This window comes from Maylandia zebra, linkage group LG15 (genome assembly GCF_041146795.1).
Source record: "Maylandia zebra isolate NMK-2024a linkage group LG15, Mzebra_GT3a, whole genome shotgun sequence".
NCBI lineage: Eukaryota > Metazoa > Chordata > Actinopteri > Cichliformes > Cichlidae > Maylandia > Maylandia zebra.
The window spans coordinates 26,097,649-26,123,860 of NC_135181.1; the positions used below are offsets into that span (position 1 = coordinate 26,097,649).

Consider the following 26,212-nt stretch of genomic DNA (forward strand, 5'->3'; position numbering starts at 1 on the left):
CTGCAGATAAAAATGAAACAACAAAAAGTGTCAGAATATCTAAAAAACAAAAAGATCAAGTGTGCAATTACTCTCACTGCCAGGAGAGGGAGACAAAACAGCCACACTACATGAGTTCAGTAAAACACTGGCACAGAATTATTGAACAGAACTCAAACTTCATCTCCAGGTCTATGATAAACAAGATTAAAGTCATATTTTATTTAATTAAGACTGAATTAAGATAACATGGGAGTGAAAAAAATTTCTGAGCTGCTGAACTTAAAGAAATGAAGATTAGGAGAATACAGAGGTCGGGAGCAAGACTCACCTTTACCTGAACAAGCGATGACTTAGATTTGTTGGAACAGTTTTTACTCATGAAGCAGGTACATAAAGTTTCTTCTTCACACCAATGCGGCAGTTTAATATTCAGTGCTGAGCAGACTTCAAACCCGATCTGTTATTTTTACAGCTCAATCAGACCTTTCAGGACTGGATCCACAAAGTCTACGTGGGCAACATCAGGTAATCCTGCAAACAGCTATCACACAAAGTGCACACGACCTAGGGCAAAGGTGCTTTTGTATGGGTGATGCTGTTTGGGTCTGTGCTCGTTTTCAGCCATTTCACAATAGCTAAAAAGATGAGCTACACCAAGGAGAGAAAAAAGAAATGGTTAGAAACAGTTAGACCTGTGAGAGCGACAGGTCACGCCAGGATGAAGTTTACTGTCCTGCTCCTGTGAGCACGAGTGCAGATGTGTGAGGTGTTTGAAGCTGAGCAGTAAGGCTCTGCGCTCCTGGGTCATATTTTGAGGTGAACAGTAAAAGTCTGACTTATGTGCTTCCTCCTGGCTGCAGGTACTTTACTGTGTTCATGCATCATTTATCATTTGTAGTCTTTCATCTCTGCTGCTTCTCTTCTTTTCCCTCTCCAGTGTTCAGCTGAGTCCACAGACTGCAGGAAACCTGAGCAGGTAGCATGACTCTGTTTAACTCTGCAGGTTCCTGTCATTATGTGCTCACCACCTCATAGAAGTCAGGTGTTTAGGATGGTAGGTCATTCTGGCATGTCTCTTTTTGCTGCAGCTATGAGTGCCGTGGTCTGCTGGTTTATACCGAGATCATCAACAAGAACCTGAGCCTCATCGATGATGCGTCTGCCCGGCTCAGACAGGGGAGCGTGTCAGAGGGTGTGGAGATCCAGAGCGCCTCTGTGGAAGTCAAACAGATTGGTGAGAAGGTTACACTGAACGCTAAACACAGAAAAATAAGAACCGGAGATAATAAAGAAGTATGGTTTCTGCACATCACTCACACAACTCTCTGGATTTGATTTGTTGTGGATTTTATTGTCTAAAGTCTGTCTGTTCGCCTTCTCTGATCACTCTGTGCCCTGGATGTTTTTCCTGTTTCATTATATGAATGTATGTCTGCTTCAAAACTGTGAAATCACTCCTGTTTTTTTCTGCTTAAAGAAAATTGCCCGTACGACCCGCCTTGGCCTGAAACCAGACCGACCGTTACTGAGTACCAGCCCTGCTTCCCCAACAAGAAATGGAGGACCTGGTAACACGAACACACACAAAACATGAGCTGAATGCAGCCAAACACGAATATTTGATTGCAATATTTCCAGCTCCATATTCTTATTTTCCACTTGACAATAATCCTTCATCATCCTTGCAACTAGCACGTTTGCACAAGTTCAAGGCAAATATTAGGATTTGCACTTATATTCACGAACTGTTATTTATTTCATATCCATCTTTTGTAGGCACTTTGTTCTCATGATCATTGTGAGGTTTTCGTGTTTCTGGGGAGAGTCATTAATCAAGACTGCATGATATATCCCAAAATGTATTTTAAGAACCCCCACTGTGATAAAATCAGCAGTAAAAGCAGCTCATATCTTTTCTTTGTTAGAGTCTGTGGTTTTAATCAGATCTTTCTGAGACACTGTGGTGTTCAGTGAAACAGCATTTGATGTTGATTTATTGACTTAATTCATCTTCCTGTAATGTTATACACCTCATGGTGATCTATGATTTATTAGTATGACAAGCAGGACATCTTCCGACGCCCACGAGTGCCTCAGCATAAATTCTCAGAGGGAAGTGGTCCTTAGTGGGGTTAACTGTGGAGTCAGTGGGGCTAAAGTTCTGGTTATTCTTCTCCTTTTATCACACGTTTCCACAGCAGCATTTCTGTTGAGCAGACTCAATGATAAAGTCTGAACGAAGCAGTCGGACCTTTGAAGAGCGCTGCTGCACACGTACTCCGGACCGCAAACACCAGGGCTAAAATCCCATTTGAACCCTTTAAATGTTACTTCACCATCTTAAAACAGGAAGTAGGCGATGTTATTGTCATAGAGTTAGTGTAGGGAGGAGGTCGGGGCGGATGGGTGGGCTGATAAAGTCAGAGAGTGCTATAACTACCTTTACTGCATGTTGAACTGTGTGTTTGGAGCGACCAGGATTGGGTTTGTTAAGCTGTTGAATATTTAAGCACTTCCTCCACATTCCTCCACAAAACCTGCCTGCAGCAGTGCCGGCTATCTTACTTAGGACTACTTCTTTAAGCTGAGTAATTATATGTCTTATCGATAACCTCTTCTTTTCCCAGTTTAATCAGTTCGATGAACTACTCATCGTACTGGTCAGATCCAGACAGCAGCAACTGCACTGATATCGACTCCATCCAAGTGTCAGCAGGTACGCTCAGACACAAAGTCAATCTGACAGCGGACTGTAGACGTGGCGTGCCGACACCGTTGATTCTAACAATGCATCATTTGCTTTGTGTGTAAAAAAACATAGACAGCTGAATATCTGAGTTGTTTTATTTTTGCATGAATAAAAAAGCAAATACATGATTTTAAATTATTTTATTCCAACTGCCGCAGTTCAGAATAAAAGTATTAACAACAAAGTTAAAGAGTCTGAGACCACAGCGTAGTACAGATTTAAAAATGTTATTTTCCAGTGTGGGAACATTTTATTCACTCTTTGTGCGTTTCAGATAATAAGCTGGGTCACATTTTTACAATATTTTCTGCTCGTCCGTTTCTGATTTGCCCCAAAATGGTATGGTTTGAAATATGTAACATATGATTTCTGCAAATAATTCGCTTCATATATCAAATACTTATTTACCTATTCTTTTTGACATACGGTCTCTGAGCATAATTGAGCATGTTTTTTCACACCTGTTTGAATATAAATATCTCACAATGAACTATGAAAGATAAAAGCTTTTCTTCCAATAACATTTAATCAGGATCCATAATCCTGCAAAATCAAACATGCAGAATTAATTTAACATAAATTCACAAATATAAAGAAATATTCATTCACTTTTAAAGCTGCTGTGAGTAAATCTGACATTTGTAAAAGAAAAACAAAAATATTAAGATGACCTGTATGAAACTCTAATTTTCACTTATTTTTGACAAATAGATATAGATTTTTGTTCAGTTTCAAGACTTTATACATTAAACTATTTTAAACCTGAATTATAAGTCAATAGACTAGAAATGACACAGAACTGGAAAATGAACCTGAATTTGTGTTTTAATCTGTGATATATCACAAAGTTGTGATAGAAAGTGACAAAATGGAACCATTTGTGTGTTGCTTGAGCAGAAAATGCATCTGATGTAGCGGAGCAGCTCAAAGCGTTCACCAACAACAAGCTGAATGAGAAAGAGGTGAGTGTTTACACTGGCATCTGTTCGCTCAAGCCTCCTGTGACCAGGAGAGTGACTCCGTGTCCTCCTGTCCTCCTTGTCCTCCGTGTCCAGGTGTCTAAAGTGGTGTCAAAGGTGGAACAACTAGTGAACGTATCCAAGATCAACTTCACGTTAGCCTCCAGCATCGTCACCATCATCTCCAACGTCATGAGTGGCTCAGCTACAGTCCCGGCAGCCTCAGACAAGTACAGACTTCTTACTCTGCCCACCTGATATTAAAGTCCTGTTTGTGGCACATTAGTATATGTGAGGGGGGCAAACTCCTCAAGATGGGTGGTGACCATGGTGGCCATTTAGAAGTCGGCCATCTTGGATACAACTTTTGTTTTTAAAGTAGGAAGAGGACCATGTGACACATCAAACTTATTGGTAATGTCACAATTTAGACCAACTCAGACTGGTTGTTATGTGATGGTTGATCTGCTAAAATCTTAATTTTGTAACCAAAACATCTGAAAAATGTAAAGTTATCACTCACACACCACCAGGAAGTACGGTGACTGGAGAAATTCTGCAAATGTCACCAGGTCTGTGAAAATTAGCAGTTAGCAAAGAAACTTTGAAGCATCAGGATGACGATAAACTGAGAATAAGGTGGAAAGTCTGCTATCAGTTTGGATCGTCAGTTTCTGATAATTTGATGATTAACTGGAATAAATCGGTGAAAACTGCAAATCATTTGCTGTCTCCATACAAAGTTTTTCACTTTAAACTGAAATTTACATTAAGCATTTAAATTCAGAGTCCAGTAGCTTCTGAAAGTAGGAGATTTAACTGCTCTGTGACAGCAGCGGATGAGTACCTAACATTTGCATAGGAATAAAACTTGAGTTTAGCCTCCTATTGCAGCGAGTTTCACCATAGACAGGTTGTACTGGTTGTGCAGACCGACTCAGACTGGTTGTTATGTGATGGTTTTGTGTGTATTTATTAATCACATGAACATTATTTGCAAAGCTTCACCAACCTATCTGAGAGACCGCAGCAGTTTGGACATAGGCCGCCTTCCACCAAAAGTTCACTCGGAGATTGCAGAGTGCTCCATGCTCAACCTCTGGGCAACCAGCTGATGCTACAACTACTTACAGTTGACCTCCAACAGCAAAACAGTTCAGCATGATCACCGGAACCGACAGGTTGCCCTCAGTTGCGCGGAGGCCGTGTCCCATTTCTACGATAGCAATCAGCTAGCATGTAGTCAGAGTGTTGAAACTTTCTGCCGCTTAATGAACTCTCAGCCACAAAGTTTGCTGGCAGGACGGAAAGTTCAGTATTAAACTGAAACTTAAACGAGACTCACATGTTTGAGTCTGTTTCACATGAATCACCTTCAAACATGATCATTTTCAGCTGCGTTTCAGTCAGCCGTGTTAAACGCCACCTCTGTGTTTCTCACCAATATCTGTCTGGTTTTGCTTCCCTTTGAAATCATCGTAGAAATACTTTGCTTCTCTCTCCTCCTCCGCAGAGCTCTGAAGACCGTGGACGAGCTGGTGCAGAAGATCCAGTTTGATGGTCCGTCCATCCAGATCAATTCCAAGAATCTGGCTGTGGGAATTCTGGCCCTCAACACGACGATGTTCAACGAAACAACCCTCAGCGCCTTCATGTCTCCAAATAAGTCAGACCCACAGGTAACGGCTGGGAAAGTCAAAACTTTCTCCTGTAGAAGGTGGATTTGTGTTTTTTGATTTAGCTTTGACTGTTTCCTGTCCCCTCTCAGATTGATTTTAAGTCTAAGCGGCCGAATCCTTTAGCTCAGGTCACACTTCCCGCCTCTCTGCTGTCCAGAGTCTCTCATGCCGAAGCCGACACACCGTCCAGGATCAGCTTCATGTTCTTCAACAGCCCCAGTTTTTTCCAGGTCAGAGGTCACGGTGTGACGTTCACACAAAGGCTGATGTTTTAGGGTGTCTTAACATGACGTGTTTTTCAGAAAAAGGCAGAAAATGAATTGATCAGCTACGTGGTGGCGAGCAGCGTGGTGAACGTCCCCATCCACAACCTGAGAGACCCAGTGAGGATCGAGATCGCTCATCGCTCTGACCCGGTGAGCGTTCACGTTTTTTCCTTTCTTCTCTGTTCCATTTTTGGACTTTATACACATTATTTATATATTTGCGTCACTCTTTTCACTTCCTTTCTTTGACCTGTGCTTCATTGTGTTGTCTGTTTCATATAAATGACCTTTATGTTTCTCATGTTCCCCTTTTTCTGAGGTTAATTAATACATTTATTAACATTAATAATCCATATTATTGAAACTGTCAGTAAGAATGTAGTTCCTGGAGATGTGCTGAAGGATTTGAAATGACAGTGTCAGAAGATCATGCAGAAATGAGCCAGGTGTGATGGTCACGAGTGGCTCTGATTGTCTGCTTACTTGAACTTGCTGCTGAGTCATTGCTCTTCTGTCCTCTCAGGCTCGTGGGACTCTGGACTGCGTTTTCTGGAACTTCACCAAGAACGGTAAGTCTGTCCGTCGCCTCATCACTCACCTCAAGTTCATCACTGGTCCTCAGATCTGCAGAGAAGGGAGTCGGCAGCTGTTACAGCTCGTCACACCTCCGTCCTGCTGCACTTTTACTTTGACGTTCTGGTCTGGTTGCTCTTTCAGCAGAAAATTCTGGTAAATTTAGCAGCTTTTCAGGCCGTATTACCAACAGATTCAAGTACTGCAGTAATTACTGAAGAGGACGTTTGTGCGCAGTCTTATCTCAATACAGATATTTGGCTTCGGAGCAGCCGCCCTCAAACTTTGCAGAAATATTTCGAGCTCCTGAATCCCGAGCAGTGCTTTATTTATTATAAAAAAACCACATTTATTATATTATATTTTATTATTAGAAAGAAATCAATCTTTTCATCTGTTTAATTACACATTTTCATTTTGTGTTGAGGTGACTTTGCTGTAATGCCTCTGTGTCACCACTAGATGGAACTGGAGATTGGAGCAAAGAAGGCTGCAAAAAAAACTCCACCGAATCCACCGCCAACAAAACCGTCTGCCTGTGCGACCACCTCACACACTTCGGTGTCCTCCTGGTAAGACCGCCGTGTTCCTGTGAGTGTGTGTGTCCGAGCTGTCCTCACACACCTGTCACACTGACGTCCTGGCACGGGCGCCGCATACATGTCACGTTGTGTGGATCCTTTCATGTTTTTGTTGTGGTCATGATGGTCTCCATAGTTGCCCTCTGGCCTTCTTTGTTGTTCATGTGCGTTTCCTTCATTCATGTAGTCGTTGCCGTCTCTCTCTTAAGGACATCTCTCAGACTTCGCCCTCCATCGATGAAAAGAACAACAATATCCTGACCTTCATCAGCTACATTGGCTGCGGGATCTCCGCCATCTTCTCTGCTGCCACGCTGCTCACGTACATCGCCTTCGAGTGAGTCCACCGTTCGGCTGCAGTATGAACCCTCCAGCTTCCAGTGCCTGGCTATCGTCTCTCCTCATCCGTGTTTTCCATCAATGATGTCATTGTTTTTTGGTGACAAAAGCGAGTCAGTCTGTTAAAGCAGAACTACACAAAGTGTTGGAAGACAGTCTAGATTTCCATCATCTGTAGTTTCCTTGAGTTGTTCCTCCCAGAGTGTGAAACACCGCTGCTCTGTCGGAGCTGATGGTGTCTCACAGATGTGCACGACATGTCCTTTGGCTCCAGTGCTGTGACCTCTGGGTTTGCAGTAAAAGCAGCATGGATCGCTCTCTTTCAGCTCTTAAAAAGCTGCATTAAGCTTGTAAAAGCACTTTGCAGAGACAGAAGGACTAAAACAGTGTGATATAAATGCCACTCCTTTGTTTCTCTTGGCTTCGCATTTAAATCCCAGAGCCAAGCATCACTGTTCAAAGTGCAGGCTGTTTATACAGAATCTGTTTAAACCCAAACCGTCATCTTTCCCAGGTTTACATGAGTGCAAACGACACTAATCAGCAGAGCCTGTTGTCCCAGGTGTGAACACCTGTACTCCGAAAAGGAGGCATGGGATGGTGTGGAGGACAGAGGGTTGCGTGCATCACTGTTATCACTTTTATCAGTGATGTCAGTGATGCATGAATAAAGACATTTAGTGTGTTTTTAGCTCTGTGTTGGGTAAATGGAGCGCACATGGGTCACGCTCACGGTGCTCTGAAGGCTTTCAGCTCGAATGTTGTGAATCACCAATAAATTTCAAAGTCACAGAAAAATTTGGAGCAGGAAACCAGAGAGAAACTTGAGAAACTCTCAGCTACTGCATGCGGCTTTGACTTGAATGAGAATATTCGGAAAAAACTGCAGCAAATATATTTTTCGACAATATCAGAATGTAACCACGCAGAAATTTGTGCTTTCCTCCTCTTGTCCTTACAGGAAACTGCGACGTGACTACCCGTCAAAGATCCTGATGAACCTCAGCACATCCCTGCTGTTTCTCAACATGGTGTTCCTGCTGGACAGCTGGCTGAGCACCATGAAAAATGATGGGCTGTGTAAGGCTGTGGCCATTTTTCTCCACTACTTTCTGCTGACCTCCTTCACCTGGATGGGGCTAGAATCGGTCCATATGTACATTGCTCTGGTCAAAGTCTTTAACACCTACATCCGCCGGTACATCCTGAAGTTCTGCATCGTGGGGTGGGGTGAGTCGCCCACTGATGATCCACACAGACCCACAAAGACAAAAAAAGATCATGAATAAAGTAAAAGTGTCCAACATGGTTTAGCATTTCTCTGCATCAAGAATAATTTATGATTAATAATTACTGAAGCTCCTACTGTTGTGCACAAGTCAAGTCTTCGTTTGGAGGTGGATTTGGTCGGGAACTCTGTGAAGCTGCGGGTGTCTCAGGGCAAAAACACACAGCACAGCTTCAGCTTCATATCATTCCTGTTGAATATGATTAATAATCTCTTACAGACAGGTCTAAGTGCATGTAAACCTTTTACTATCCTGAACAGATGTGCACCAGTGTACCAAACATTCCTCCGAGAAAATATCTTCTGAGATTTATATCATCCTCCTGAGACTGGAGATGCAATTTTAATTTCTATGAGCTGTTTGGGATTAAATGGCGCTGATATGCACAAAAAAATAAACTAAAAAAAGGAGGCCGTTACCTCGTTAGATAATTGTTGAATACTTTTCTGTCTTGATATGAGGACGTGGGTTTAATTTACAAGATAAAACAGTTTGATGCCATTTCAGTCTGTGATTGTGATGCAAGTATAAGAGACCCGGGAGACTGACGTTAACGTGCGGACGGCGTGCTTTGTGTGTTCCAGGTCTTCCTGCTGTGCTGGTTGTGATTGTCGCTGCGGTGGAAAAAGACGCATACAAAGCAGTAGAATACAAAGGAGGGTCAAAGTTGTAAGTGTGCCCAGAATCTCAATAACAGGTCTACAAACCACGTCACTAAATATGGACGTGATGATTTCTTGTCAGAAAAATCAGGATTTGATTAAGTCACTGAATAACTCATTTATCAGAGTGTTGCTTAATCAGTCAGTTAGCTAACAAAAGAAAAGCCTTGTTACATGCAGGCGTCATCGTTAGCACAACTGCTCCACGGTGCCAAGTTTATGATGAAAGGACAACGAGTTGTTCAGGATTCGAGTTAAAAACTGCTGTGTGCATGGCGCTGACGTGCTTGAGCTCCTGCAGCTGATTCTGTCTGTTATCCTGCAAAACTCGCAAAAACGATCAAACTGAACAGCTGCACAAAATCTCACCTTAAGCAACCCTCAGTCCTCAGGGTTTGCTATAACGGGATGACCAGTGCACTTTCACTTCGTTTTAGTTTACTGCATCTCAAATTGATTAAGGCTGGATTTAGTTTCATTATAATAAAGTGGCTGATGTGTGAAAAAACCTTAAATCCCTCTTTAATAGTTTGAACGGGCATGTGTGTGTTTCCTTGTCAGCTGCTGGATTACCAATGAAGCCGTCTTCTACACCACCTGCGTCGGTTACTTCTGCCTGGTGTTTCTGCTCAACATGGCCATGTTTGTCGTGGTGATGCTGCAGATCTGCGGACGCAACGGCAAACGCAGCAACCGCACGCTGCGGAAAGAGGTCTGTACTCATGCCCAGTGATCTGGACTAAGACTGTTTCATGATTTAAAAAAACTTTCTGTCGGTTGTAATAACTCTCTGAATTAAAAGTTAACCCTGACATTCCTGCAATATAATAACAACCATATCATAACAGGTGTCAGCAGCCTTAAGGCTCTGTCAGTTTCTCATGTCTGCTTCTGGAAAAGGAAGTAAACTAAGGAGACAAGGAAAGGAGGGAACGTTTAACGCTTTAAAATTCTCTCCTGCTATGATCCAGGTTCTCCGAAACCTACGGAGCGCCATCAGCCTCACCTTCCTGCTGGGAATGACCTGGGGGTTTGCTTTCTTTGCCTGGGGACCGGTCAAGCTGACGTTCATGTACCTCTTCTCCATCTTCAACTCACTGCAAGGTGAAGTGACCGCATAGCGTGATAGTGTGAACATGTTTAATCCGTGTGCTGAGTTGTGTTATGTGTAAAGATAAAAGGTTATAGAGCAGGTTTGTGCAGAGGCGATAACTGTAAAGTGACCCAAGCAGTTATTTTTACCTGTCAGCAGGTCTGCTGTGGTAGAATAACTCATTCTGTTTCTATCTGTCTGTTTTCAGGCCTCTTCATATTTATTTTCCACTGCGCCCTGAAAGAAAATGTGCAGAAGCAGTGGAAGAGATACCTCTGCTGTGGCCGATTCAAGCTGTCAGACAACTCAGGTATCCCATCTGTCTGTCTGCCTTTTTCAGGTCAAGGCCAGTTCACGTCTCCCCTCTCAGGTCTGTCTGCCGGACCCCAGAGAGGTTCCCACGGCAGCATAAAAAAAGAAATAAAAGGACGTTTTATTAAAAATATAAAAGCTAAGTCGCCACGGCTTCATAGGTAATAAAAAAGATAAACCCAGGAACTCCTCCAGGTGCGCTCAGTCTCAGGATGTGCTGTCCGGGTGCCATTTCATTTAAGAGAAATCACTGAGTTTCACTTGATGCCAAAAAATTACTGTGCAAAAGTCTCCAACCACAGATAAAGTTTTGCTTGGAAAATAGAAAATAGATGCATAAATACACAGAAATACAACCTGGAGAGCTGGATGTTTGCCTGTTTCGGACATCAGAGGCAGATACTATTCATCTTCTTTTAAAACAGGTTCTTTCCTCAGATGTCTGTCATGTGTAGACATGACACTGATTCATGACTTTAAGCAGGCGAAAGATCCAGTATTTACTGACTGTTATCAGTCGTGTCCTGAAAAGTCCTCTTTACGTGATTGAACTCACAAATCCAAAGAGCTCCACTTTAGTGCCAGCAGTGCTTTTATGAAAGGAGAGAGAGGATGGATGCTCCAGCCCTTGCTTCGCTTTAACATGTGAAGGTTTTCAGTGAGTGAACACATCTTTCACGTGGACATGTGTGAGATCCGTTTATTCACTTATACAGAAACATCTCTGAATGTTTCAGCCAAAACATGTTTGGAAAGAAACAACTCAAAACGAAGCTTTATTTAATTTATTTTTCATTTGATAAAAATCCAGATTATGATGACTTTTTAAACTTGTTGGAATGAGTTCATGATACATGTTTGTGTTAAAGCCAAAATCTCTCAGTTCAGGTTCCCTAAAAACATCCTGAGAAGCTGTGAAAGTAAAAGTTAGACCTGCTTTTTTATGTTCTGCTGGCAACTCTTCAGTCTGATGGGACAGGATTTTCCTTTTCTCTGTTTTGGCAACAGTTGGATGGGTTATCAAAACCACAGATTATGTTTCTCCCTCATTGGAGAATTATTTAACTGGAAAAAGAAGGAATCATTTGTAATGGTTTCATCCACCTGTCCACATTCTTTCCAGGCCAGCTGAATTTAAACAGGTGTTGTTGGGAATTGTTCTAAACAGCTGGAAACGGAATGTTTAAAGGTTAAATATGCATAATGACAAGATGTGTGTTATTCAAACATCCTGAACATTTTTAATCTCAGCAAATTAAACTTCAGTTGCAAAAATCCTGAAAATGGAAATAGTGCAGATATAGTTCATGTTGACTGTGAATTGTTTAGTCAAAATCTAAAGTTGTACATGTTCCTCTAGAAGAAAAATGTGGAGAATTATTAGAGAGGTCCAGTAATTGTGTCTGACACTGAACTTCAGTAAAAGTGAGGAACATTAACATTGAAGAAAAAACCCTACAACACATTGTGTCCCACTGATATCGTCTCTAAAAATCTGGAGATAATTGATTGTTTCTCGCGTGCAGACTGGAGTAAGACAGCTACCAACAACACCAAGAAGGTGAGCTCAGACAACCTGGGCAAGTCTCTGTCCTCCAGCTCCTTTGGCTCCACCACCGCCAACTGGACCTCCAAAGCTAAAGCGACGCTCAACCCATTCAAACGACATAGTAACACAGGTGAGACCCGCTCAGAAAGGCCCTCGCAGCACAAACGCTCTCATACAGTAATTACTTAGAGGAGACTGTGAGACCGAGAGGACATGGAAGCAAAGAGAGGAGAAACATCCAGCGTGAGTTAGTCTGAAAAGAAAACCACCACCCTGTTTAGACAGCTTGTCTGAAGTCCATTGCTCTTTGTGAAAACACCGCTGCACATACTATGCCTCAGAGCTTTACTGCTTTAATAACACTTGTATATGTTAGAATGTAGCCTATGGCAGGCATGAGTGCGTGGACCAAATGTTCCCCTTATGCTGCGCAGCACTACTATGTAGTAAACAAGTTTGCATGCAGACTCCAGTGTTTTCTGTCCTGAATATGAAGATGAAAGGAACTTGAATCACCCCCTACTGTGGAAGTTAGTGTAGCTTATCACAACCCCGAAGCAAAAAGGCCTGTTTGATTCCATCATAGTTATATATTATAACGTCCTGCTCAGTAACAATCTCTGTTATAATCCACCTTTCTCCTTGAATAAATTAGAACATCCTTAAATCACTTTCACTATTTAATGAACGGGATGATCCATAATAGTTGTTCAGTGACTCGGTTTGAAGGAAAGACTTTAAGTGCCAGTTAAACCCATCTGCATGCAAACTTGACTCCACTTGAAGATCAGTTCCTTTTTTCCGTGATTGTTGCAGGTTTGTCACTGTTACCATGAAAGCCTGTGTAATATCTCCTGGTACGTGATGTTGATGTGTGTGCCTCTGTGTTTGCTGTGTAGACAGCTATTCCAGCCAGTAACAAGAATGGAGGACCAGTGGAGGTAAAGCCTAAGCCGATTAGAGGGTTGTGCTCCTGCTTCCAGCATCATGTGATCTGATCTGGGTTTCCCAAAATGCTTCTGCTCTAAAATTAATCTGGAAATCCAAATTCTAGATGATGTTTAATTTGGTGTCTTTAATCCAAAAGAGGAAAACGTTCAAAGGTTTCACTAGCAGACATTTTGGGAAAGCAGCCACTGTGATTGTGCTGTGATTGTTTGGTTGCCATGATGTCATACACGTCCCTTGTTCCCCACCCCTGAGATACTCTGTTATAAGTGAGAGCTCAAACTCAATCCACTCATTCATATTTTGGCCTCAGGGTGCCTCGGGGTGCAGAAACAAGCGCGCCGTGTCGGGCTGCTTCCGAGCCGACATCTGCAATGTGTTTAATGATTTTGGATTTGTGCGAATTTGTAATAAGAGCACAGTAACACCAGGCTAACTCTGTGGTTCACATTAGAGTGAGTAACTGATGTGATTTCTTGTGTTTGCTCATTAAATTAACACCAAATGTTGAGGATGTCAAACACTCTGTTTGAGTCCCAACATTACACGATGCGACTGACTCCCAAAGAGACTGAACCTCTCTCTCTCTCTCTCTCTCTCTTACTGATTGTGATCACATTAAACATCTGCTCTCAAAATCAGAGAGGTGCAACACTTCCTACAGTTTAGTTTAATTACTTTAGGCACAATTGTATAATATCCCCAAACCATTTGTGGAAGGCTCTGACACTCATCCATGGAGTAGAATAAGCACGTTCCAGCAGGCAGAACTCGAATGTGTTTTCTAAGGATATTAAAGCTATTACTTCTTTATATATTTAAGCTGTGACAGAGACTGTGAACAACCACAGTTGAGTATAACCCACAGATTAGCACAAATTAACACAAAATTAACCCAAAGAACAAGCTCGATATTTGAAATTGCAGTAATATAATTACAAGAGGAGTCACAGAAACTACAGTCACCAGTTTTTTTTACTCTTAAAAGTGGAAAATCTAATGTTTGTTTTTTAACTAATTATCCTAGATGGTTAACATGGGCTTCGGTGCAGTGAATGATGTATTGATTCCAGGTTAACTCCAGGTTAGTTTGAGTAGATGGACGGGGTCTGGTTATACTGGTTATACTGGTTGTGTCTAAAAAAAAAATCGGTGTGTGCAAGATGGTGCAATATGGAAACACTTGGCCGTCTTTGTTAAATCCAAGAGAAGCGTAACGTTTTGGCTGCCCGACTCTGATGACTTAACTCATGTGAGCGTACAATAACGTTAAACAGCGAGGTTCATCAAGTTCATCAAGTTATTTCTAATGTTATTGTTTGACTGTGGTTTACAGTTCTAGGTTAACCCCTGTCAGCTTGCCACATATCAGCTATAATAGCTATATTGGCCATTTGGAGTAACTTTATATTGCGTTTGCTACTGGCATTGCATTTAAGATTATTTGAGGCTAAAGGTGACATGAATAAACTTTTTATGTTGGCCACGTCAGATAGATCCATAAGCCTTGATGTTATTGATGTCGTCAAAAACTCAGTTCATTCCACGACACGCGAGCCACGCCTGTTTCTGAATTTCCAGAATGAAAATAACTGCAAGTCCATCGCAGATACTAAGATGAAGTAAGGATTAAGTAAAGGACTCTAACCTATGAGAGTGGGGGAGGAGGAGCTTTGGACAGTGAGGGGAAAGAGAGGAGATTTGCAGGAGGAAGCTTTCAGTTTCCAATTTCTTGGTTCACCTTTTTCTAATGTTACACAATTGCAGCTTTAAATGCTAACGTGCATGCTCAACAGGTTTGATTTTATGCTCCCTCTGTGCCCCCCCTCCCTCTGCCAGTCAGAAGATTAGGAAACTTTTCAGTTGGACATGTCCTTTCACTTTTCACTCTCACATGATCTGCGACAGCCAAAAGGAATGACTAATGTAATTCCAGCTGTAGTTTAACTCTGTGTACATGATGTGTTTAGTGTTATGGACTGAATCCATCTTTAAGTAATTTACTGTGTTTCCATGTGAAACAAAAAGACCCAAAGCAATCTTAAAACCACAGGAGAAGTAATTTGTCTGTAACAAATTTCACAACATGTTTTGTTCCCACTAACATTAAAAAAAATCTGGTTCGTTTTGACCGCTTTATAGATGTCACTGTTCTCTGGGCTGATTTGGCAGTCCTGAAATCTGGACTTCCCCTTCTCTGGAGCACAGCGTACTCCCTGTGCGGCCATTGTGTCAGTCAGAGTCAGCCCGAATGGCAAGGGTAAAGTTGAACAGGTAAAGTGTCTCAGCCGCTGCATTATATCTCCAGGTGAGCTGAGAGAACAGGTGAGGAGAGATCTTTAGTCTCTTTGGGAGTTTGGAGGTTTTCGCCAAAGCTGTGATGTCAGAGTTTCTCCTTCAAACTGGCCACATTCACTCTGAGCTCAATTAGTACTCTTACTTTCATTCCCAGCGTTACCAGCCTCCTCTCCACAGACAGCTGGGACTGTGTGGAACTGAAGAACACGCAGAGCCTTAATGGAAAGAATGAAAAGAAGTTTTTCCCTTTAATGCCAGCAACATGTTTTAAAAAGCTGAGGCTCTGAGACTTTTTCTTACTAAAACGAGCAGGAGAACAACGTTGTCTGCATGGAGTTCACTGCTGACTCGTGCGGTGAACTCAGAACCGTCCGTGCTGAATCTGTGTGCAGAACAGAGCTGATGATTTAGACCCCAGTAGTCAGGAGCTGAAGAGTGAATGGAGCCACTTTAAAGGTTGCTGTTGTTCAGGGAAAAGTGCTTTCTGGAACATCTTTCAGACAGTCAACAAATATCTTTCATGGAAGACGCTTTGGGGAATCCACTCATGAATGATGCTGAATGATGCTGAATGTTGCCTTAGCTGTTGCCTCATGGTTCCTGTTCAGGTTGTGTGCTTTACTTTGGGGACCTGACACGTACTTTGGGGATCATGCTGCTCCATTTGTGTCAGCGTAGTGATCTGTCTTGGTGTGTTTGACCCACAGGAACTGATGCACATGGAAGCTCCAAACAGGATATTTCTCTCACTCTGTGATGGTCACACACACACGTGTGGTTGAAATCTCATATACACATTCCCTTACACACTTCACCACATTATTGCATAAATGCTTTGCAAGCTACATACCTATGAGTCAAACGCCAAGTCCAACCTTCCATCCAGCATGCTGCCAATCCTTTTATTTATGACCTTCATCGATATGTCTCATTGCGTCCCTGCACGATTAGATCATCCCTTAAACCGCTTGGAAAATATTGGAAAATACTGTCATCGTGCACAGTAGTCTACACTGGTGAAAAATTTGGACCCTGTTCTGGATTCAAACCAAGCCCAGGACAAATAAATCAATTATTTCAAAATAGAATAATAAGCAAAACTGAACATGTGGGACTAAAGCAGACCCAAAATGAGCATGGTGTTCCACCAAGATAATCGGTTCATGACTCCCACACCCATCTTATCTTGATGCTTGACTATATAATCACAGCTGACAGTGTAATGAGATGTAGTGGCCCCATCACACTCCATCATGCTGTGCTGCAGTCAGTATTTTATTATCTTCCAGTAAGAGAAAAAACGGTTATTAGACATTTGTCACGACAGAGGATGAAATCATTTGGAGTGGCAGTGTTTCAAAGTTTAAAGCCATCAAACCTGTGGGTGTGTGGACCCCCTGATATATATTTCACTGTCTCTCCTTTACAGTACTGGAAAAACACAGTGAACCATGTCCTTGAACAGCTCGGCTGAGCACCAGCCAACGGGAGTTTCATTACTATGACCATAATTATTATGCTAGCCCATAATTATTCATACCCCTGGCATATTTTGACCTAAAGTTATTTTTATTCAACCAGCAAGGGTTTTTTTGACCAGAAATGACAAAGGTGTTTCCCAAAAGATAATAAGACGATGTACAAGAGGAATCATTGTGGAAAAAAAATTTGAGCAAAAGGTTTCATGTCCAGAATTATTCATACCCTTCTCAGTAATCAATACATAAGCCTTTATTGGCTAGCAATCAAACGCTAATTGCAGACCAGCTTTTTTGCACGTCTACACAGGCATTTTTGCCCACTCGTCTTTAGCAGTGAGCTCCAAATCCTTCAGGCTGGAGGGTCTTCTTGCCATCACCCTGACCTTTAGCTCCCTCCACAGATTCTCAGCTGGATTCAAGTCAGGACTCTGGCTCTGTTGAGAATCTTCATGTATTGCTCTTTTTTTCATGGTGCCATTTACTTTGATTAGGTTCCCTGGTCCACTGGCTGAAAAACATCCCCAAAGCATTAGGTTCCCACCACCATGTTTGAAATTGGGGATGGTGTTCTTTGGGTTAAAGGCTTCTCGTTTTTTTACGCCAAATGAAGGAAACATCATTGTGACAAAACAATTCCATTTTTGTTTCATCTGACCATAACACAGAAGACTAGAAGTCTTCTTCTTTGTCCAGATGAGCATTTCCAAAGGCCAAGCGAGCTTTTGTGTGCCTTTTCTGGAGAAGTGGCGTCCTCCTTGGTCTGCATCCGTGGAACCCAGCAGTGTGCAGTATCCGTTGGACTGTCTGCCTTGAGACATTGCCACCAGCAGAGCCCAGATTTACCAGGATGGCCTTGGTGATGATCCTTGGATTCTTTTTCACCTCTCTCACTATCCTCCTGGCCAACACAGGTGTCACTTTTGGCTTCTGACCACGTCCTTTGAGATTTTCCACAGTGCAAAACATGTTGTGTTTTTTAATAATACTTCGCACTGTAGCCACTGGAACTTGAAAACATTTAGATATGGTCTTGTAGCCCTTTCCTGACTTGTGAGCAGCTACAATGTGTAGCTGCAGGTCCTCACTGAGCTCCTCTGTCTTAGCCATGACTGTCCACAAACCAACTGCAGAGAGCTGCTGTTTTTTACCTGTTGAGTTGATTAAAACAGCTGTTCCCAATTAATTAGGGTAATTAGGATGCTTTAGACCAGCTTCGACTATTCGGAATGGTATAGAACTTTTGATTTTCCCAGAGACTATGACAGTTTGTGAAGGGTATGAATAATTCTGGACATGGCACTTTTTGCTGAAATGTAAATAAAAGCTGAGAAATGTTTTTTTTTTCACACAATGATGCCTCTTGTACATCGTCTTATTATCTTTTGGGAGACTCCTGTGTCATTTCCTGTCAAAAAACACTTGCTGTTTGCATAAAAGTACCTTTAAGTTAAAATTTGCCAGGGGTATGAATAATTATGGGCTTGACTGTATATATTCACTACAATTCTCTTCTTGTGACTCACTTGATGAAATTAAAACCAACCAACAGCAAGATGTCAGTCCCAAATCTACAAACAAACCCTCAAAGCCTGTGAGGAACCAATACCATCCCAACAAAAGCTTGTGTTTTCTCTAAAAACACAAGCTTTTGTTGGGATGGTAAGCATGCACTAGCTAGCATAACTCCAGGAGTTATGCTAGCTAGTGCATGCTTACTTTAGCCAAAAGTAATGAGCATCTATGCTGAAGGAAGATGTCTTTTGTCATGCAGTGAGAGTGCTGGCAGTGGGATTTAGAGAATCATTGAAGTGACTTTGGTCCTCATTGATGACTGCTGCAGTGAGTGGCATGTTACTGATAAGCTGCATAAAGTGTAAAGGATGCAAATGGGAACATGTTCAGTGTGTTCCACAGCTGTGCCATCGCTGTGCTCGTCCAGACGTTTGCATCCAAATGGGGACAAAACACTGTAATATGTTTAAGTCTCAGACATCTTTATAATGCTGGCTTTGACTCTTTTATATGCACAAAGTTTAGTTTTAAGAAGGAAAGAAAAACCACTCTGTGTCAGATATCCTTGTCTTTTGAGGGTCCAAATGACCTTTTTTGCTTTTCTGTTCCCATTTTTAAAAACCTTTATAAAAGTATTTATCTGCAGACATCTGAACAGCTCTCGGTTGATTTTGGGTTCCCCTCAGATTGGTGTTTGAGACTAATTTTACTGGAATGTTGATTAAGGGTTTTTGTTTTAGCTCTTTTGTCAGATTTAATGTGGGTTGATGTGTAACCTTATGTCACCCTGTATCTGAAATCTATTGTCAAGTTGGAACTAAGATTAGAGCTCAGACACGTCATCTTTTGCCTGCTGCACTAAAGCCCAGTATTTACTTTGAAGGCTGCTTTTCCTTTTTCCAGGTAGGCAGCCTGGTATCTTGCGAAGGCCAAATTGAAACCCCACGTCCTTCCTCATAGCCTCACTGATATCGCTGTGTAGCTCAGCCAGACCTAACATATGGAACTACTGAATGATACATACATCCTCCATTAACCGAGGTGCTTGTGAAGCATCTGTTACTGTTTCCAGTCAGATTTGACTGATAGGAAACCTCCACTGTGTCCTGCCTGCACCATGTGAGTCCACAAAGTTGGGATACGGTGAGACGTGGTGCAGAGATTAAAACTCAGATGAGCACGTCAGGCGAATCATGGACAGCTTTGGATGCAACACTTGGTTCGCCTCCAAGCAAAACAGAAAATACTTTCCAACCACCGTCTTTTTCATTTTATTGGCAGTGTTGTGTACAGAAATTGTCAGAATGTCTCAGCCAGGTCCAAGCCACTGAAGAACTGCAGATCTCGCATAGTTCGAGGACTTTTCACTGATTGTCTATTTTTAAAATGTTTATGTGTGTATCAGCTTCTTTGACCCGTCGCTGTTACGCCCCAGTCTAGGGGTACAGGAACGCAACACAAGTTTGAAAGAATTGCCCCGCCCTGGTCCCCAAAACCATACACAAAGGGAAACCAATTTCTTAGTGAATCGTGATTTATTTTTCTACACTGCAAAAAAATGAAGCTCCAGGGTGAACAAAGGCCAAAATAACAAACAAAACAAGCTAAGTCAGGAGGAGGTGCTATCTACAACCCTATGTGAAATCAAATATCAAACAAAAGACAAGCGCTACACCTAACTCCCTAACTGAAATAAACAGGAGAAAACAGTGCAAGGAAAAACAATAAGGCAGCTCACCCCTTCTGTTGCAGTGCTATTTACAAGGCTATTTACAATGAAAACTAATGTACACACTATATACAAAACTCCAAAAAAGTCGCACAAAGTCACAGGCACAAAAGTCTCAGGTTTTGGAGGCCAGGGTCAGGTCTGCTGCTGCTGTCAGTGGCTGCCCCGGGACAACTGCTGGTGAGGGATTTGAATGAAGATCACATGGCCAGGGGACCAATCAGCAGCCGTCAGCTCCTCCACTCCGGGACCTGCAAAGACTTAAAGGCACAGACAACAACAGCCACCAAAACAGATTATGGACAGGGCCATAACACCCCCCTTCCCAAGACCAAACATCTCCCCTAAAGATGTTTGGCGCTTAGGGGTTCCGAAAACCACGTGACAGCGCATCTGCCAGTACATTCTCTGTCCCTTTTTTGTGATGGATCTCCAGATTGAAATCTTGTACTAAGAGGGACCATCTCATGAGCCTTTGGTTAGAATTTTGCATTCGGGTCAAAAACACGAGGGGGTTGTGGTGTGTAAACAATGACAGGTGCTGAACTGGAACCGACATAGACCTCGAAATGCTGTAGAGCAAGCAATAGAGAGAGGGCTTCTTTTTCAATGGTGCTGTATTTCTGTTGGTGGGAGTTGAATTTTTTCGAAAAGTAACCAATTGGGTGATCAACACCCTGCCTATCCTCCTGCAACAGTACCGCACCTGCACCGTTGGCGCTGGCATCCACCTCAAGTTTAAACGGATGTGTGAAAACAGGAGCGGCAAGTACTGGTGTGCTGCAGAGGAGAGCTTTGGCAGACTCAAAAGCATTCTGGCATGTGGGGGACCATACAAATGGTTTTGACACACTTGTGAGACTGGTGAGAGGTGCAACTACATCTGCAAAATTCTTACAGAAGCCACGATAATAGCCGGCCATACCAAGGAACCGGCGAAGCTCACGTCTAGTGCGAGGCACAGGGAAATCTAGGATAGCTGGATTTTAGCCAGCAGGGGGCGCACCTGTCCCTGACCCACCTGCTTCCCTAGATAAGTCACAGTGGCCTTACCAAAGTCACATTTGGCAAGATTTAGGGTAAGGGATGCCTCTTGTAATCTTTCAAAAATCTCCGTGAGTGTTCCAAGGTGATCTGACCAAGTCTCTGAATAGGCTACAATGTCGTCTAAGTACACTTCACAGTTTGTGACACCACCTAAGACAATGTGCATAAGGCGTTGGAATGTGGCAGGGGCATTTCGAAGGCCAAAAGGCATGACGGTGTATTGGAGGAAGTGGTCAGGAGTGACAAAAGCAGAAATTTCAGATGCACGCGGAGTGAGGGGAACTTGCCAATAACCCTTTAATAAGTCCAGTTTGGTGACAAACTTTGCGGAGCCAACCCTGTCAACACAATCTTCCATGCGGGGAAGAGGGTAGGAGTCGGGTTTGGTCACACTGTTCACTTTTCGAAAATCACTACAAAAACGTGGAGTTTTGTCTTCCTTCGGCACAAGAAGGCATGGGGAACTCCAGGCACTCGAACTAGGGACAGCAAGACCATTTTCCAGCAAGTAGGAAACTTCTTGCTGAAAAAGTGCACGTTTGGTAGGGTTCACACGATAAGCGTGTTGTTTGATCGGAGAGTGGTCACCTACATCTATGTCATGTTCGAGGACAGTAGTGCGAGACGGAGTGTCAGCAAACAGAGATGGGTAAGTATTGATCAGAGAACACACATCGGTCTGGGCAGCCTCATCTAAATGTTTTAGGTGAGATTTCAAATTATCCAATATTTCAGAGTTTCTGAGTCGGGAGCAACCCTCAGCACAAACGAAAGCTAAGCCATCACTTTCTGGGCTATACTGAGACGGAGATGCTGGCACAACTACCGACACGGCAGACAGCGCAGCGGGGGATGAGGAGGAGTTTACACCTGCATCACGAACAAAATAAGGCTTCATCAGATTAACATGACACACACGACGCTTTCTCCTACGGTCTGGGGTACCTATAACATAATCTGTGTCACTCAGTTTCTCTTGGACAGTATAGGGCCCACAGAACTTTGCCTGGAGAGAGGATCCAGGAACGGGTAGGAGAGTCAACACTTTGTCACCCACTTCAAATTTTCTCTGCACGGACTTTTTGTCGAATTTCCTTTTCATTTTTTCCTGAGACGCGGAAAGAGCCTCGCGTGCAATTTCACATGCTTTATGCAGACGCTCCCTAAAGCAACTTACGTAATCTAATACGTTCTGCTCGGGGGTAGCTGTGTCGGACAGATATCTCTCTTTAAGCAGCCGCAGGGGACCACGCACTGTGTGTCCAAACACCAGCTCTGCGGGACTGAAACCCGTGGACTCCTGCACACTCTCCCTCACCGCTAGAAAGAGAAGTGGTAGACCTTCGTCCCACTCTCTTCCTGACTCGAGGCAGAACTTCCTCATCATGGCTTTTAAAGTCTGGTGGAAACGCTCAAGCGCACCCTGTGATTCGGGGTGATATGCACTGGATTTTTGATGCTTGATGGATAGCGATTTTAAGACCTGAGCGAATATCTTGGACATGAAGTTAGACCCTTGGTCTGTTTGAACTGATTTAGGCAAACCGAAAAGGGAGAAAAAGTTTACTAATGCTCTGACAATGGCTTTGACTTTGATAGTGCGTAACGGAATAGCCTCGGGGAAGCGTGTGGCGGCGCACATTAAAGTCAAGAGGTACTGATGTCCTGACTTGGTTTTTGGAAGCGGACCTACACAATCGATGATTATGTGCTCAAATGGTTCGCCTAAACCTGGGATTGGATGCAATGGAGCAGGAGGAATAACCTGGTTGGGTTTTCCGCTGACCTGGCAAACGTGGCAAGAGCGGCAATATTTGGTCACATCAGTCTTCAAACCTGGCCAGAAAAAGTGACGCAGAATACGAAGGTAGGTCTTCCTAATTCCTAAATGTCCAGAGAAACTGTCATGTGCTAGGCTGAGTACTTGGTGTCGGAAATTTTGCGGTACAACTGCTTGTTGAAATACGTTCCAGCCAAGATCACTAGAGGAGGGAGGATGCCATTTGCGCATTAACACATCATTTTCAATGCTGTAGACACGGGGATTTTGATCGCTTGAATTTGCGGCAAGTAAACATTTGGCCAAAGTCGGGTCATTCTGTTGCGCATGAATAAAATCTGTTTTGTTTACCTCAAAAGACAGGTCAGGTGTAGCGGGTAGCAGTTTATCAGACACACATTTTTCAGCTTTTTCCACAGGCAGTTCAGCTTTCTCAGGAACAGCTTCAGAACATAGAAAAGAGTCAGACAAGTCAACATCACCATATTTACGCTTGTGGGCGCGTGTGACAACACAGGCAGGAAAAACAGAGGGCAGACTGTCAGCAGCAGGCTCAGAAACAAAATCAAAATCATCGATGGGGTTTTCAATTACTTCAGGGATCGGGAAAACTTTCCCATTGGCTAGATCATTCCCCAGAATCATAGTAACCCCCTGCACGGGCAAGCGAGCGCGCACCCCAACTGTTACCGGGCCCGAAACGAGAGGCGACTGTAGGAAGACTCTGTGCAGCGGAGCTCGTAACACACTCATTTTCACTCCCCACACGAGAGCATCAGCACCACAAAACGAGTTACTTGAGAAAGGCAACGCGCTTTCCAAAATGAGAGACTGGGCAGCCCCAGTGTCGCGCAAAATTACAATCGGCACGCGATCCTCCTCTATTCCAGCCAGTGAGGCGAACCCTTGTGAAATGAATGGTCGGTAACTGCTGTCAAGACTGTCATTTCCTGGTTCATCACTGACGGGATTAGGAGTAGCAACCGATTGAACAAAACCAATGCTTTTTGGCTTTTTCCATGTGTGAGTTTGCTCTTTGCGACGGAGCGACGGACAACTGGCAATGAGATGGCCAGTATCATGGCAATAAAAGCATTCTCGGACAGTCATGGGGACCTGATCAGGGCGCGTTTGACGCTTAGGAGAAACCCTCAAACTCCTCGCAGGTTTCGACAACGGGGCACATTCACGGCGCACAGCTGAAAACGCAACGCGATGGGTCAACACAAACTCATCTGCGAGAACAGCAGCTTTAGACAATGAATCCACCTTTTGCTCATTGATATATACAACAACATTCTCTGGAAGACACGTTTTGAATTCCTCCAGCAGGACCAATTCTCTTAGCTGAGCAAAGTCCTTCACTTTACTTGCAGCTAACCACTTATCAAACAAGAGAGTCTTCTCCCTGGCAAACTCTACATGTGTTTGGTTGGCAGATTTTTCACACGACCGAAACCTCTGGCGATATGCCTCTGGAACTAGCTCATAAGCCCTTAAAATAGTGGATTTCACAATTTCATAATCCAGGCTGTCATCGATAGACAAGCTCGCACACACTTCCTGTGCTTTCCCCACCAATTTACACTGCAGCAACAAACTCCACACATCCTTGGGCCATTTCAAAGTGGTTGCGATGCGTTCAAAGGCATTAAAGTAAGAGTCAACCTCACTTTCTCTAAAAGGTGGCACTAAAGCAATTTGCCTGCTTGCATCAAATTGGTCAGAGGAGAGTGAATCAGAAGATTTACTCACAACTTTACTCACTGGGGTAGAGGTAACATTGCGCTGCCGGGAAGGATCCAGCTCCATAGCCCTTATGCGGAGATGCATAAGCTCAACTTCTTTGGACTTAGTCGCAAGCTCCACCTCTTTCAGGCGAAGGGCGAGCCCAAGATCCTCCGTAACCAATCCTGTTGATTGTCCGGCTGGGCTAATGTTTGGGATCTGAATGGCAGCAGGAGCCTCCGCCCCTGGCGACACCCGTCCACTGGGAGCTTTTGGGATGGTTGCAGCAGCTTCTGCTCCCGCATCCACCACCAAACCTCCAGTCGCCTCAACCGGCCGAGGTTTCGACTCCGCAAAAACCCCCTTATCCACCAGCTGAGCTGTCAGGCACTGCTTAATTTCAGCCTTTTTAGCATGTAAAGGCACACTAACATTAAACAAATCTGCCACCAACAACAAATCCACCTTTGTGCATCGATCCAACTTATCCACGGTGGGTTGTAGTGCAAAATCATCCACATCAAAAGTCATTGTGACTAGATCACCCCCAACACTACAAGAAAACTGCCAACCAAAAACTGCAGACAACCCACAAAATACAATGAGCAAAAAGAATGGCAAAAGAAAAAAAAAAAAAAGGACGAGCCCCCACTTTATGTTACGCCCCAGTCTAGGGGTACAGGAACGCAACACAAGTTTGAAAGAATTGCCCCGCCCTGGTCCCCAAAACCATACACAAAGGGAAACCAATTTCTTAGTGAATCGTGATTTATTTTTCTACACTGCAAAAAAATGAAGCTCCAGGGTGAACAAAGGCCAAAATAACAAACAAAACAAGCTAAGTCAGGAGGAGGTGCTATCTACAACCCTATGTGAAATCAAATATCAAACAAAAGACAAGCGCTACACCTAACTCCCTAACTGAAATAAACAGGAGAAAACAGTGCAAGGAAAAACAATAAGGCAGCTCACCCCTTCTGTTGCAGTGCTATTTACAAGGCTATTTACAATGAAAACTAATGTACACACTATATACAAAACTCCAAAAAAGTCTCAGGTTTTGGAGGCCAGGGTCAGGTCTGCTGCTGCTGTCAGTGGCTGCCCCGGGACAACTGCTGGTGAGGGATTTGAATGAAGATCACATGGCCAGGGGACCAATCAGCAGCCGTCAGCTCCTCCACTCCGGGACCTGCAAAGACTTAAAGGCACAGACAACAACAGCCACCAAAACAGATTATGGACAGGGCCATAACAGTCGCCCTTCCCGAGGTTCTCTCCAGGGGTACCTTTTCAGGTGAAACTGGATTACACCTTTGTTATCAAGCACAGACATGCTGACAGAGTAAGGGGATACAGTTTGAGTCGGTTCTTAGTCAACAATCACTTCTTTAACAGTATTTGCAGTAAAGAACAAAAAGTTCTAAAGTGAGGAAGGAAAATGGAGGCCAACAAAAAGATAATGGAGTGCAGATAAAATAAATATTTTAGTCAAAAGCTTATCCAAAAATAATTTTTACTCTTTGATTTAAAGAAGTTGCTGATTGTGCCAGTTTCAGATTGTCAGACAGGGCGGTGATATTGACTGGTTTTGTGTCAGCGTTTGGCCAAACTAATAGTGCAAGAAAACACACAAATCCTGGCCGGACACCACAAAAC

At 43.3% G+C, this 26,212-nt stretch overlaps 1 protein-coding gene across 9 annotated transcripts in view; it reads left to right on the forward strand.

Annotated features, from left to right (window-relative positions):
* The window catches only part of adgrg6 (adhesion G protein-coupled receptor G6), a 107,838-nt gene that overhangs the window by 70,754 nt on the left and 10,872 nt on the right, over positions 1–26,212 (forward strand). For 8 of the 9 annotated variants that reach the window (XM_076874202.1, XM_076874203.1, XM_076874205.1 and 5 more), the window contains 19 exons: positions 455–507; positions 920–958; positions 1,071–1,216; positions 1,460–1,550; positions 2,610–2,698; positions 3,629–3,693; positions 3,787–3,920; positions 5,204–5,369; positions 5,459–5,599; positions 5,672–5,785; positions 6,159–6,204; positions 6,671–6,780; positions 6,999–7,126; positions 8,090–8,358; positions 9,002–9,086; positions 9,641–9,791; positions 10,051–10,183; positions 10,381–10,482; positions 12,011–12,163. In XM_076874202.1, coding sequence (XP_076730317.1) covers positions 455–507; positions 920–958; positions 1,071–1,216; positions 1,460–1,550; positions 2,610–2,698; positions 3,629–3,693; positions 3,787–3,920; positions 5,204–5,369; positions 5,459–5,599; positions 5,672–5,785; positions 6,159–6,204; positions 6,671–6,780; positions 6,999–7,126; positions 8,090–8,358; positions 9,002–9,086; positions 9,641–9,791; positions 10,051–10,183; positions 10,381–10,482; positions 12,011–12,163 — 2,215 coding nt within the window. Of the gene's footprint in view, positions 1–454; positions 508–919; positions 959–1,070; positions 1,217–1,459; positions 1,551–2,609; positions 2,699–3,628; positions 3,694–3,786; positions 3,921–5,203; positions 5,370–5,458; positions 5,600–5,671; positions 5,786–6,158; positions 6,205–6,670; positions 6,781–6,998; positions 7,127–8,089; positions 8,359–9,001; positions 9,087–9,640; positions 9,792–10,050; positions 10,184–10,380; positions 10,483–12,010; positions 12,164–12,932; positions 12,975–26,212 lie in introns of all 9 variants that reach the window. The other variant, XM_076874201.1, reaches the window with a different exon arrangement.